Consider the following 13631-nt stretch of genomic DNA (forward strand, 5'->3'; position numbering starts at 1 on the left):
ATTAAAACCAGTTCATTTCAAAACTACCTTTGACACTTGAAATGCAAACAGGGATTTAAAACCCGACAACCGTGAAACAGAGTTAAGACAAGGAAGGAAGTTAAATGGAAACAAGAAGGTTGAACCACTGGAGCATGACTGACGAATGAACAAAACAGTTTCCATTTCTTCGTGTAATGTGAAATCAAATACCGATCAAGTCACAAGGACAATGTGGTGAACCGAGGCTTAAGTTTGTAGGTTAAGTTTCCTGACCATTTTCGATCCAGAATAAACATAAGAGATATAGTTGCATACAGGTTTCTGTATTTTGTCTGTAAACAGGCTGTCTTTATAATTAAAATAAAAAGTGAAATAATCATTTGTGTTTCTTATGAACCCAATTAGAAACAGTTAATTGAACTGTGGCAGGAGAACGGCAAATTTTTTTAACCAGAAGAACTCGGGAAATGACCAAATCTGCATAAGTATGAAACGGTGAAGGGTCAAAGGAACCAGAAGCTCGGACAAAAAAAAAAGACCAACCCTGCGGATAGACACTAATTACAATTTCTCAGACGGTCAGAAGTCAAATTACTCTATGGAAAATAGATTAAAATTACAAACAAACATCATTAGGCTTTATGAGCTGCTTTACGAGCAGGAAGCAAAAATCCAGAGTCACAGGCTGATCTAATGAGCCTCAGCTGGTTTATCATATGAAACTACGAGGAGATCTGCTTCCTTAAGTCAAACCCAGCTGGAAACCAGTCGATATCCTGCGCCTCATCATGTTTTATGGCTCGTGTCGACTCAAGTGTACATTTTCACAGTGTTTTCTTCACGCTGCTATTTATACAGGTAACCGTCACAAACGGTATAACCTGTTGGCCTGGTGTTTACAGGACACACTCGCATAGCTGCACGTGTGCAGATATTCCAACTATTCCCCTGCAGAAACGCACTCTGCACCCTCCATAGTCTGGTACACGATTAACGCGCCGCAGAATTAAACCCACCACCTCTCTCACACACCTTTCTCCGCCTTCTTAGTCTTCTCCTCGAACTGGTAGAGCCTCATCATGAGATCCTGCTTCTCCCGCTCCATCTGATCCTTCTCCTTCTCGATGGCTTCCCTTTTCTTCTTCTCGTTCTCCAAATGTGCCCTGCAGATGGGACAGGGATGTCATGAAGCCAGCCTGGTTGGTGCTAAGCTAAGCTGAAGGTCAGCAGGGTTTTTCTGAAGGTGATCTACATGAACCTTGCAGAAATAGTCATACCCCTTCAATTTTTTACCACGTTACGACTAGCTTTGGTGTATTTTATTGGGATTTTATGCGACAGAACACAAAGGTGTGCATATTTATGAGGTAAAAAGGAACAGATACATTGTTCTAAATAAATAATTTATATGTGGACTTTGACTGTGTCCTTCTGACACATTAACAATAGTTAAATCATTTTATTGTAATACTTGTATGTATGTTTTCAATGTATGTATGTTTTCAATGTATGTTTCAATGACAATAAAGATGATATACTATTACTATTACTATGTAATACTTGTTGAATATTTAGCGTTTAGTCCTGCTGGAAGGTGAACCTCTGCCCTCGCCTCAGCACTTATTTTTAGCTCCTTCCATCTTCCTGTCACCAAGAAAAAAAAAAAAATCCACAGGACGATGTTGCCACCACAATGTTTCACAGTGGAGATGCCGTGTTCCTACAAGAAAATCTAACTAAATTCATCGTTTGTCCTCATAAAGACTTGGTTGTGGGCACATTAGAGAATACTTAAACATCAAAAATAGGGTGTGAACACTTCTGCGCGGTACTTTAACACAGCAGGTGAAATAAGTACACATCCGTGGAGCGTTCATGGTCACGCAGACTAAAATAATCCATATGTAAATAATATTTGCTTTTGCACAGTGGCTGTTGTCAATTTACAAGCATCTGGCAACGTCGTTTCCACGCATGTGAATGTGCCATTTATGGCAGCCTGCTAAAGGATGCAGAGAAATTCCTCCCCAAAAGCTGCATGATGTAAGTAGGGTAATAAAGAGGAGGTTTATTTATCTAATGTTACATCTGTATGTCCTTCTTAATTACCAGTAATCATTCAGGATGAGACTTAGACCTACTAATAATACTGTTTTGAAGCTTGAGTTGATTCAGAAATCTGTCTAGTTTGCCGCTGGAGTCTAGAAATAAAAACATATGAACTGTAATTGCTTTTGATCAGCTCCCTAATCAGCCTAGCCAATTAGTAGAACCTATTAGATTTCACTGTGGAGAATATTATCTTTCAAACAGATATTCAGTGCTTCGGTTCTATAAGTTTGAGCCACTTTGAAAAATTACTTATGGATCAATGCCAAGCAACCTTAACGGGCCTTAAAAAGCTGTGCACAATGAAGAAGTTTAGATCGCCTCATTTATTTCACAATTTATGCACAGAAATATTTGAGGGTAAACATAAAATTCGCATTACTCCTGCTTTGCAGATTGCAGAAGCAACAGTTGAATATCTCCCTGCGTGTTTTAAAGAAGCTCTTCCTTCCAGCGCCCCCCCCCCCCAGCAGCCCTGCTGACAGCTACTGTGTGTGAACCAGGCCTCTTGTCTTTCATGGTTTTCCCCTTTGAATTTCATTGTGTCATCTGTGTTGTGTTGCGTCACCGTGTTTGAACAGCTGTGTGGGACAGACCTCAGGCCGACAGCTGTGGCAGAGACCAGGGTCATATTCCCTCTCAGTTCAGCCGACCCAGGAAGCAGCACGACTACATTTGGGGAGGAATTTAGTTCCCTTTTTAAATGCCAAAGTGGCATCACTGGGATATCTTTCTAGATCTTTTAGCCATAAAGTATCTGCTCTAAAGCCCCTCAACAGAAAAAGGACAAACTATAAATGTAATCATTGGCTCCACTGGCAAAGCGGTCTAAAAACCCTTAAAATATATTAATCTTATATTGTAGTAGTGTAATCTCACACTCAAAATCCAAACCTTTAATTTGATCGTGTTTAATAATTAGGAAAAACAATCCTGTGTTAAGAAATAAATAAATCACCGATAACACGGTTCCTTTTAAGTCAAACCTGCCGATGAGATAGAAAGTATTAAGCTCCGCTCCATTAAGAACATTTCATGTTTAAAATTCAGATTTAAAACGAACAAAACCTGCAAATCAAATCGACACAATACAGTCCAAATTCATTTTAAAATGTAAACTGAGTTATAATTAAAAGTGTCTGAATCAGACCGAAACTACAGTAAAGCCATAACACACACTAAATATAGCTTTAAATCAGAATTTTTAGGGAATTAAATTTAATAAAAAAAATAAAACTTCTTCTGTTTTTCATTTTGAGGGTGTCCTACTGTCATGATCTGCATCTTAAAATATTAATTTGGAATTTGATCTTAACCACACAAATCAATGCAACAACAGAAGGGATCCATTTGTGGATGTGAAATCTTTAATTTTACTTAAAAAAAATAAATAAATTATATATATATATATATATATATATATATATATATATATATAAACATCCAAGATACTTGTCTATGATAACATTAAGGTTTTTTGCAACCTGAATCTTAGTCAATAACATTTTGTTATGTTGACATTTTTTTTCTAAATAAATACATGGCAAGTACATATTTAGTGATCCAGGTGGCAATAATTATATTTAATTGCCACCTGGATCACTAAATATTTTCAGCAATAAAATATTTAATATTCCATCAGTAGGTAATTTTCTATTTTTTGGGTTAAAACCTGCTTTTTTAATAAAATTAAAAAAAAGGTTCTTTTCACCCCAGATCACCTTATCTTCTATGTTGTAGAATATCTTTCAGAATATCTTTAATGTGATTGAATACAGAACCAATAATAAAGGTTTTATTCAAGATTATGCTAAAACCAATAATTATTCAGGTTTTGGCCCTTCAGATTCTTTTGGGATCCAAAATAAGTGTGAAAACATCTTTTTACCTCTCCATCTGTTTCTGTTGCTTCTCCTCCTTGGCCTGAGCCTTCATCTGCTGCACCTCGATTGTGTCGGGCTTGCGACGGCGCATGTAGAGGTCGTGGTTGCCCATGCACAGCTGCAGGATGCTTTTATTGATCCTCAGTCTCGGAGCATAAAACACAAAGTCCTGAAGTTTGCAGGAGAGGAAAAAAAACGGAGAAAAATAAGAACTAAATCACAGAAAAGCCTCTTATTGAAATGACCATGAATGGAAGTTAATTTTACTCACTGGAGATTTTTTGTCAATGGGCTTAATCATGAACTTCTTGTCGTTGAAGGAAATGTTTCTAATCTCACTCCAGGGGAAGCCAATCTTTGGCGTCAATCTGAGGAAAGGAAAGAAGCAGACCCAAATTGTTATCGATTAATGCATGAACATGAGAAACTTCTGCTGAAATTTTAGGTTTCACATAACACGGACACGCTCGTAAATTATCATCCGACAAGGTTTTTAGTAGCATGTCAGAGAAAGCCAGATGGTGCCATCGTCCTATCAATAGTGATGGTCACCATCTTCAAGTGCAAGTCTATTTATTTATTTTATTTTTTTACATATCTGCATTACGGAGAAGACAAGATGCAGTCTGGCTAAATATCTGACACATGAATGCTATTAGGCCATCTGGCTTGCACTCTGCACAAAATTTGAGATAAGAAAATGAAATGGTTAAATAAATAATGAACGCCGGCAGATGATTTTCAATTTCATGTGCCTTAAAATTTCTTTTTTTTTTTCTTTTGTATTTTTTTCTTATTTTATTCTTATTTTTTTCTCATTTTCTTTTTGATCCACTGTATATAGGAAGATACACTGTATATAACTGATGCACCCTTTCCTACTCCTGACTATTGACTGACTATTGAGCCGATGTGACAAGTGAATTTCTCCAATGTGAGATCAATAAAGACTATCTTATCTTAAAATGTTTAAACTCTTTAAAAACTCTCTCTTTGTTATGAAGTCTCTCAATATTCTGCCATTTAGCAAAGAGACATAATTTTGGTAATACTAACCGACCTGAAAACAGGAAAAGTTTATTCTGATTTAATACAAGGCAGTGGGAAAAAGCAGTAATGTGCGACGTTCAAATCGCGGCAGGTTTAGGAACTGGTTAAAGCTTGGGTTTCTCCTCCCTTAGTGGTCAATAATGGTGTGCCGATATAACTGAGCATGACTGAGCATTGTTGCTGAACATGTTTGAACATAAGTAGCCTCACCCTGAGAATTAGAAATGGGCCACACTGCTATCAGAAGTAACCATCAGCTCCATCACAACATAAAAGATAACCCAACAATTCTTCTAGTTATTTCCCTAAAAGGTACAAACAGCATTGTCAGTCTAATCCTCTCCCGGGCTGAGCGTGAGCGGGATCAGGGTGTAAATCTGGGGTGTGGCGGCTCGTTACTCCGCCGTGCCAGACGAACTGAGCCGCTGCCAGTCTCGCTCGACACAATGCAGAGCAGCGCTGTCAACACGGCCGGGCCGATAGAGCAGTAATCTGGAAAGAAAAGCAGCCGGCTGAGCACGCAGCGAAACCTGCTGCCACGAAACTCCCTCAACTGGAATGTCACTCCATCGCTGACCCTGACACATGCTTGTGGAATTGAGAAAACAATGTGCTTTTATACGATGAACGTTTTCATCGGAGCCATGGAGGGTAATTAGATGCCTTTCATCAATCAGTCCTAAACTGCCATTTGTTAAAAATAAATAAATACTTCCGAATCAGTGAATCAATAACTTTCTTTAGATGTATGATTATTTTAGAGCAGGAATGCCAGGACTACAACGCTGTTAAAGAAGAAGTGCTCCACCAGCATGACGAATAAACTTCAGCGTTAAAGAGATAAAAATGTTCACGCCTTGATAGATTATCTTAATGAAGCCAAAACTCTTCTCAGGAACAATAAAAATGCAATTTTAGTCGCTCTTCTATGAATATTGTTCATCTGCGTTATTAGGAGGTACCCTGAGCTAAAGGTGGGGCTTTTTACCACTCAACCAGTAAAATATTGACTTGTTGAATATTCTCAGCGTTTTCTTTTAGTCATCCCACCGTTTTAAACTTCTCTGCAGGTCCTGATTTCTGTACACTTTGAATTACATGAAATGATTTCAGTATTTTTTGTTTGCAAACCACATTAAAATCCAGCGAACCACTGCAAGTATCAGTGTTTTACTGTTTTTTTATTCAAAGACATTAATAAAAGTGCAAACGTCCGAGATGAGACTGTTCTGAGTTTTTAAGATTCCAAGTAGAAATATTTACAGCATTATTTTTCAAGACACAAACAAATTAATGAAAACTCCACAGGACTGTTGAACATTTAGCATCTTAAGCTAAATGTTGAATGGGGCGACCTCTGCTGAACCACCAAAACAAAACTCCCAGAGCGTAAGCATCAACGATCTGTGATTTATTAAAAACTTCCTGACTTAGAAATAATCTTAATCTAGTTTCAGATCTTAACTGCAATGAAACTTGCAAATTATGTTTATGTATTTTTAAATAGCAAGTTGAAATCTTCACTGTAGCTCTCCTCTCATGTCTCCCACATAGAAAGTACGGATCTGTGGATTTAATATGGAATCCATTCTTGCTGCAACTTTCTGCAGGTTGGTGTGGCACTGCTTGCAATTTCAAACCAGAAACATTGTAAAATTATCCGATACTAATTATGTATTGCGCTCATTTCACTGTTTTAGTGGCGTTTTGGACATGGCTGCAGCTGCAGTCCTGCAGGAGGAATTGCTGCTCAGCGTCAAGAAACATATCCCACCTAAACAGTCCGACTTTAGACCCTGCAATGGAAATATAAAAAAGAAAAAGCCTCTGTAGTTAAAAACAGTGAAAAGACATTGTAATTCCGGGAAAATCCCAAGGAGATGATGGTTAAAATATGTCTATAGAGCAGAAGTGTAATGTCCCTCCCACACTTGTTGCTGTGCACCCCAGTCACTCCTACACACATTATTACTGTGTAATAAACATTACTTCTTGTTTAAAGGAAATGTTACTTTATACTTGTTTAAAATGCATCTCCTTTGCCTACTTTAAATTAGTATTAAAAAGTTTTGACCAACTTAGCAGCACTTTCATGTATAACACCGGCTTTGCTTCAACACACAATTTTTAGGATCCTAAATTGTTTAAGTAACCCCTCCCCATCTTCAAATACAGGTGTTAAGATTAACAAATTAGGAAAAAATGTTTAGCATGCGTTCAAAATAACAATAAGTAATAGGGGGAACAAATATTTCTGCAGGTTTTGTTTTTTTAAATCAGTCTGTTTCCTTTTTATTGCGAGGCAAAGGCGCATAAGGAGTTAAACCAGCTCCAGGCTGCACCTCAGTGAAGCCTGGAGCTGCAGCGATGCATTGTGGGTCAGCTGCCCTCATTGGAAGAGACTGTGGTGCAGTTCAGCCTCACATTCTTAAGGGCCACAAAGCTTGAAAAACCAGTCGGCGTAGGCATGGCTACGGCGGAGGGCAGCGCAGAGGAGAGGCCTTTCTTTGCTGATCACAGGAGGAGACGTTCAGAGACACACTCACTACAGGTCTTCTGTTTCTCAGTGTTTCACATTTACAGTCACACCAAATGAAAGACCAGATCCGCCTAAACAAGGTGGTATTCAGTAATTTAAAAAAGACAAAAATAAATAAGCAAACAAGCTTCATTTAAAGCCCTCGTCCTGAAGAAGCCGAGCGGCTTAACCTTCTCATTACCAAAAAAAAAAAAAAAAGTGCTATGCTCATTTCTTCCACAGGCAGGCTGGCCTGAAAGCACCCACAGAGGAGCCACTTTGATACAAGAAGGACTCTAATCTAGAGGAGCTCAGGCAGAGCAGAGCTGGCAGCGTATCCAGCGTAAGGTCAGTGACTGAAAGGCAAGTCACCTGGGAGGGAGAGCTCCTTTAACACGATGAACTTCGCTCCACTAATCCCACCGATGACAGGGCCACGGGAGCTCTCTGAATTTAATTCACCTAACAGGGAGGGCGATAATCTCCCACGCTGTGCTGCTCCGTAAAATAAGCCGCACATCAAAAGCAGATCTACGTGGGATGTGGGCAGCAATCTGCAATGGATCTAAACATGTAGGCCACCCTTTTTTAAGGGCATGCCAGAAACCTTTCAAAGATGAAACAAAACAGGAATATTTACACGTCTCATTCTTTTAAAACAGGAAAAGTAAGTGGTGACTGTGAAGGAAGATGCAAACCTGGTTTAGCGGGTTTATCTTGGTGTTTTAAGATGGGACGGAGTCAGGTGAAAATCCCAACAAACGCCCAGCAGGGACACGCGACGCCAAACAGCTGCAGTTTTAATCTGATTGAAACCATTGCTGCATGAATCATAAAGGCTCCAATTATCCAGCCGCGTACCGATTAACTGATAAGGGCCACAAAGCTTGAAAAACCCTGTTTAAGTGAATGACCACATTCCTACGTTATAGGGAGACTAAAAATTCAGTTTGAAACAGAAAGAGCCAACAGGTGTAGAGACTCGTCATCTCTGGTGCTTTTTGACTGGTTATCGTCAGTGACGCTATAGCTAGCTTAGTCACGCAGCGATCGTTTGAGCAATGTCATCGTTTCAGAATCTGCATCGTCTTAAGAGATGTTAACAGGGGTGCGTCGCAATATATATTTACAAATGGTTTTTAGTTTTTTTCTGATGATGTACGGAGGCAATATGCGTCTTTAAGCAATTATCAAGTGCTTGTCTCATCTGGTGTTTTGATGTCGCGACACAAAAAAAAGATGGTGTCTTCTATGCAATGCAAAGAATGTCCTTCAAATAACCGGCAGCAAACTTTATCATTTAATTTCAAACATCTCTCTAATAGATCAGTTCTAGGTCCCCAATTTTGATGTGACAAAGCAGCATTTTATTATTACGACGCTGATACTCCTGACAAGAAGATGTTTATCTTGTGGTACTTAACTCTAAATACAACTATACTGAAAGTAAACCAAATTTTACAGTGTTTTGCAGCCGTAACATTTGTCGAGTACTCGAGTAGGTTATGGGCAGAGAGAAAAAGTACAGGAGGGCAGCAAAGGTCCTGTAGTGTGCATAAATTGAGCCCCCGCTGTACCACTATGACACGCTGCGGCCCAACCAAGCTTTACAAATCGACTTAAAATTGTTCAGAGTCATTTTTAGTGCAAAGAACCTGTTTAAGAACCAGTAAAGATCTAGAAATGCACTGAGAAATCAGCTTGATCCAGTCGTTCAGAAAAGCAAAGAAAATCTGATATTTGTTTTAAGAGTCAGTGAATGCACCATACTGGAGTGCTGCCAAAAATCTCACTGACAGCAACACTCTTCAGTGTGGAAGCTGTTACTGTGGGATTCAATGTCAGCTGCTTTGGTAATTCAAGTCGCACAGAGATGTAAGAAGCCATTTAAAAAGAACACAATTTTTTATGACATGTCCAGATATGTCTATAGTTTTGTTTTCAGGCTGTAAGAAAGAAAAAGAGAGCAAGACTTTCAGGAAAACTGGAAATCTAAATAGAGTTCCTCCGTTTTATCGCGTTGATCTTCTAACCTCTGTCCTCTGGAACGTGCTGGAAACACTGCCTGCGTTTTTAGCGTGTTCAGTAATGCTGGTAATATAAGATGCTAAAGATAGTTTTGGATGACATTACCTCTGCTCCCAATAATAAATAATGGTTGCACGTAGCAGAAAGTGTATAAAACGTCTTTTAAGTGCAGATCTTGTATGTCTTTATACTGTAGTTCTTAGAGAAATCAGAATCGACTAAGAACATTATTAGGAGGTCAAAGTTTTACAAAAACCCAGAGATCAGAAATCGGCCATTTAATTCTGATTATTAAATCTCCCTAATGATGACACGTATATACCAAAATTATTTATTCGTCCCAGAAATATATTGTGAAAGATAAATGAGACGGGCAACCATTTGTCACCACAGTCCTAATCTGATGTGATCCCAGTCAAACTATCTGTGCCACAACAGAAATGCCTGGCCAAGAGGTGTAGCTCGGTAAAACAGGGCAGTAAGTCAGAATATAGAGAAAAATGCTCCAATAAATCAGATGCTTACCTGTCGTCCTTCTCATAAATGTTTAGACCCAGTGCGTCCACTCCCAGCCTCAGCTCTGTTCCCTTCTTATTCTTAATGTCAAAGTAGTTGACTCCATACATTTCCAGATCCTGAGAAATCTTTAGGTACTCCATCATGCCTTCCTCCCTACGAGACGATCGGGAAAAGATGGCCACGGTCACCCGCTGCAGTTCTCACAGCAGCGTTTAAAAGTTGTCTCCACATAAACTGTGAGTTTTATTAACCCACCTCAACATGCCAGAGTGCTCCTCGTGCCACACCTGAATCCGTTCCTCCCACTGTTCTTTGGACAACTTGTGCTGCTCCATGACTCTAAACAGGGAATAAAGGAATAAATATACAACGCTTAGTTACATTGCCAGACAGCTACAGTTTTGCAATATCGATCCCATGAGGGATTAAGCGGTTCAGAAAATGGATGGATGGAATATAATTTTCATAGAAAGGAAAATAAACATTGGCCAAACGTGGATCTATTTCATGCCATTGGCTATTAGTGTTTGTGTGAAAATAGTTTGCTCTTCCTTTCAGATTCTCTGTTACCCCCAACAAATTTTTTTAATTTCCATATCCCTGAGAAGCTGACTTAGTAACTTGTCAGTAGTGTGAATTTTGTAGATAAGAGGCCTACCCAGACACACCAGTAAACATAGAAAAAACAGTAAAGTAAAATAGAAAAAAATAAATAGACACAATTGGTACAATTGCTTGCTTCTCATGTGTTGTAAACACTCATCCTTTGCAGAAATGAATTTAGATCACTGAAAATTTCTGGTAGTTTATCACAAAGCAATGTGTGCATGACTGTAAGTATTGAAGCCATAAGCACCATTATATCGATGATGCCACTAGTAGAGCCTATTTAACCTTTTCTGTAAAAATGCTTCAAAAGATTGATGTGACAGGTTTTCGGTTATAACAGCCGGTCAAAAACTCAATCTGCAGCGTTTCCCATCCGTGAATACACCAAATCTTAGCCGTAGCCGAGGCGCTCCTCGCTAATTTCAGTTTTCACTTAAGTATGTAAAGCTTAATACAAAAAAAGGCACAGAGATCTAAGAACATCTTTAAAAGGAAAATATTTCCTGTGTGAATGGGAGACGTGTCTATGTTTCATTCAGGATGTGAGTAAGCAGGTAGACTTTTAGTAGATAACAGGAAGGCTAAACGGAGTACAGCAAAGGTATTCTGTTTGGTCCATCTTTTAACCTCGATCAGTCATGCAACAAGAGTTTGCAAACGTTGGCTACATTCTCGACGTTTAAGTCATCCTATCGGAGATACTAGCTAATACGAGATGATAAAGACGGCTAAAAATGGCAACTCCAAAATCATCTTTCCTTTATTATACAATGAAAATCCTGTGGAAATGTGGGAGACCAGCTGGGAGCTTCAGATTTAATGGTAGGGTCTAGATACCTTGGGGCATCTAAGCAGAGAATGTCGTTTTAAGTAAAGCTAACCATGAAAGCAGCCAATTTAAGAAAATCAAAAAGGTTTTTGAGCCATCAAATCTGTAAATCATACAGAAAAATATTTTTTATCCCCTTATTTCCAGTTCTTAAAAAGAAAATAGAACCGGTTCAAATCTGCATCAGCAGGTCAAAGCGTCCAAAAGTTGTAGATTGGGCCGGATCTCTAATCAACGTCTCCTTGACAGAAGTACATCTTACCTCTGGGGAAGCATGCGTTCATTGACCAGATATCCAGGCTGGTGGATTTCTTTGTCGTAGTCGCCAAACTTGGCCTGGACTGCATAGGAGGCCAGCAGCACTGCCGTCTCCGGAGGACAGTAGATCTCGTCGCCGAGGATGCCCTCCTTCACCTGCATGAAGAAGAGCTTCTGCGTGATTTCCTGAATGAGCTCCTCTGAGACGTCCTCCGGGAAGAACTTGGCCCGAAACCTGAACTGCAGCGGGTTGTCCTTCTTTACATCTTGAGAGGACACCTGGAAGGGATAAAAAAAAAAAACAGAGTTAGCCATAAGAGATCCAACGAGCTATGTAGGGGACCTAGCATGCAAGCAGAAAGCGCTCTGGTCAGGAGAAACCGTAATATAACTTTCTGGCCTTCGTGTAACACCAACACTGCAATGACATGAGGCGGTAGTCGCATCATGCAATAGGAAAGCTTTTAATTAGCAATCCTAGAAGAATACCTGATAAAGCCTGCCTAAGGGCAGACTAAAATCTAATAGACGATCATTTTATCTTTTAAGTGCCAACTAAAGTGCTTTTTTTCTCTTCCTCTAAATAAAAAAACAGGAAGCAATCATTTTTGATTGATAGAACAGAAGCAGGAATGTTTTAGTTTGAACTTTGGATTGTGTTGATGAGCTGCAGCGCCCGGTTAGCAGCCTGGGAACACCTTCCTGCTGCTGACTGACGCAAACACAGCCCATTCTCCGTGTCTCTCAGTCACCCTTGTTTTTGATAGTAAAATGCACAGAGAGACAACTTCTAAACTTAGGAACAAAGATTAGCATAGTTTCTAATGGTTTTCAGTGAGAACACCTAACCTCGAAGTGATTAATGCAAATCTGTCTTGCATCTTTTTAGAGTTATGCAACTCAGTAATGTGCTACATACATAACAGCCAAACTCAAAATGGAGTCTTCAACAACCGTCTACAAATGGGCTCTGATTTATAAAAAAAATTGGGGAAATTGTCCTTTAAGTGATTACTGTATTTCAAAAGCGTTATTTGTTCTGTTTAACGTCAACGTAGACAAGCCATACATAAATGCAATCCAGAACATCTGGAGCCCTGCTTCTTTTCAGACGTGACTTCATCCACAGACCAATTTACTTGCGTTAGGTTAGATTATTCATATCTCAGGAAAAACACCTGGTATAGTCCATGTTTACTAAAGGGAATCAGAAAGGAAATGGAGGCTGCTATGATGGTTAAAGAGTTCAAATATTTTACCTCCAGCTGATAAGACGCAGTCAGGAAGCAACTGAAAATGAGCTGCCATGGACTATATTTGTGAACTTACACACATAACAGTATAGTAGCTACTGATTGACTAAAACGCAAGCAGCTGAGTTCTGATTTTACAATCCGCCTAAGACTAAACTGCACGTACAAAATGTATGCAGGCAGTAGTAATCTGCAAATCTGACGATAAAAGTCAGGAAATATCAATGATCAGCCTTTTTTATCTAGTATTGTTGAAAACCTGAATATCAATAAGCAAAACCTAGATTTTTATTTATTTATTTTTTGCTTAAGTAGGCGCTTACCTTTTTTTCCAGTCTTAGCCAGTTGGAGAAACCTTTGTTGTCCACATATTGCAGTCCGAAGTACCAGATCTCACGAACGCCAATGGTTTTTACCACCTGAACAGAAAAAGCACATTGTTTAAGGCTGTGGCTTCAATATAAGATCATAATTGTTAAATATTGATTTTGTTAAATCTTCTCTACGCATTTTCTTTAAAATCTAAAATAAATTCACTTTATCTTTAGATTTTGTATACCATCAAGAATTGTTTCATTGAAATACAGAAATTT

The 13631-nt window shown here is 39.0% G+C and overlaps 1 protein-coding gene across 2 annotated transcripts in view; it reads right to left on the bottom strand.

Moving 5' to 3' along the window:
- The window catches only part of ezrb (ezrin b), a 40724-nt gene that overhangs the window by 6101 nt on the left and 20992 nt on the right, over nucleotides 1–13631 (bottom strand). For both annotated transcript variants that reach the window (XM_012869099.3, XM_012869098.3), the window contains 7 exons: nucleotides 13362–13457; nucleotides 11790–12064; nucleotides 10345–10428; nucleotides 10096–10242; nucleotides 4246–4342; nucleotides 3980–4143; nucleotides 1015–1145 (listed from right to left, as the gene is read on the bottom strand). In XM_012869099.3, coding sequence (XP_012724553.2) covers nucleotides 1015–1145; nucleotides 3980–4143; nucleotides 4246–4342; nucleotides 10096–10242; nucleotides 10345–10428; nucleotides 11790–12064; nucleotides 13362–13457 — 994 coding nt within the window. The remainder of the gene's footprint in view (nucleotides 1–1014; nucleotides 1146–3979; nucleotides 4144–4245; nucleotides 4343–10095; nucleotides 10243–10344; nucleotides 10429–11789; nucleotides 12065–13361; nucleotides 13458–13631) is intronic.

This window comes from Fundulus heteroclitus, chromosome 15 (genome assembly GCF_011125445.2).
Source record: "Fundulus heteroclitus isolate FHET01 chromosome 15, MU-UCD_Fhet_4.1, whole genome shotgun sequence".
Classification (NCBI taxonomy): Eukaryota; Metazoa; Chordata; class Actinopteri; order Cyprinodontiformes; family Fundulidae; genus Fundulus; species Fundulus heteroclitus.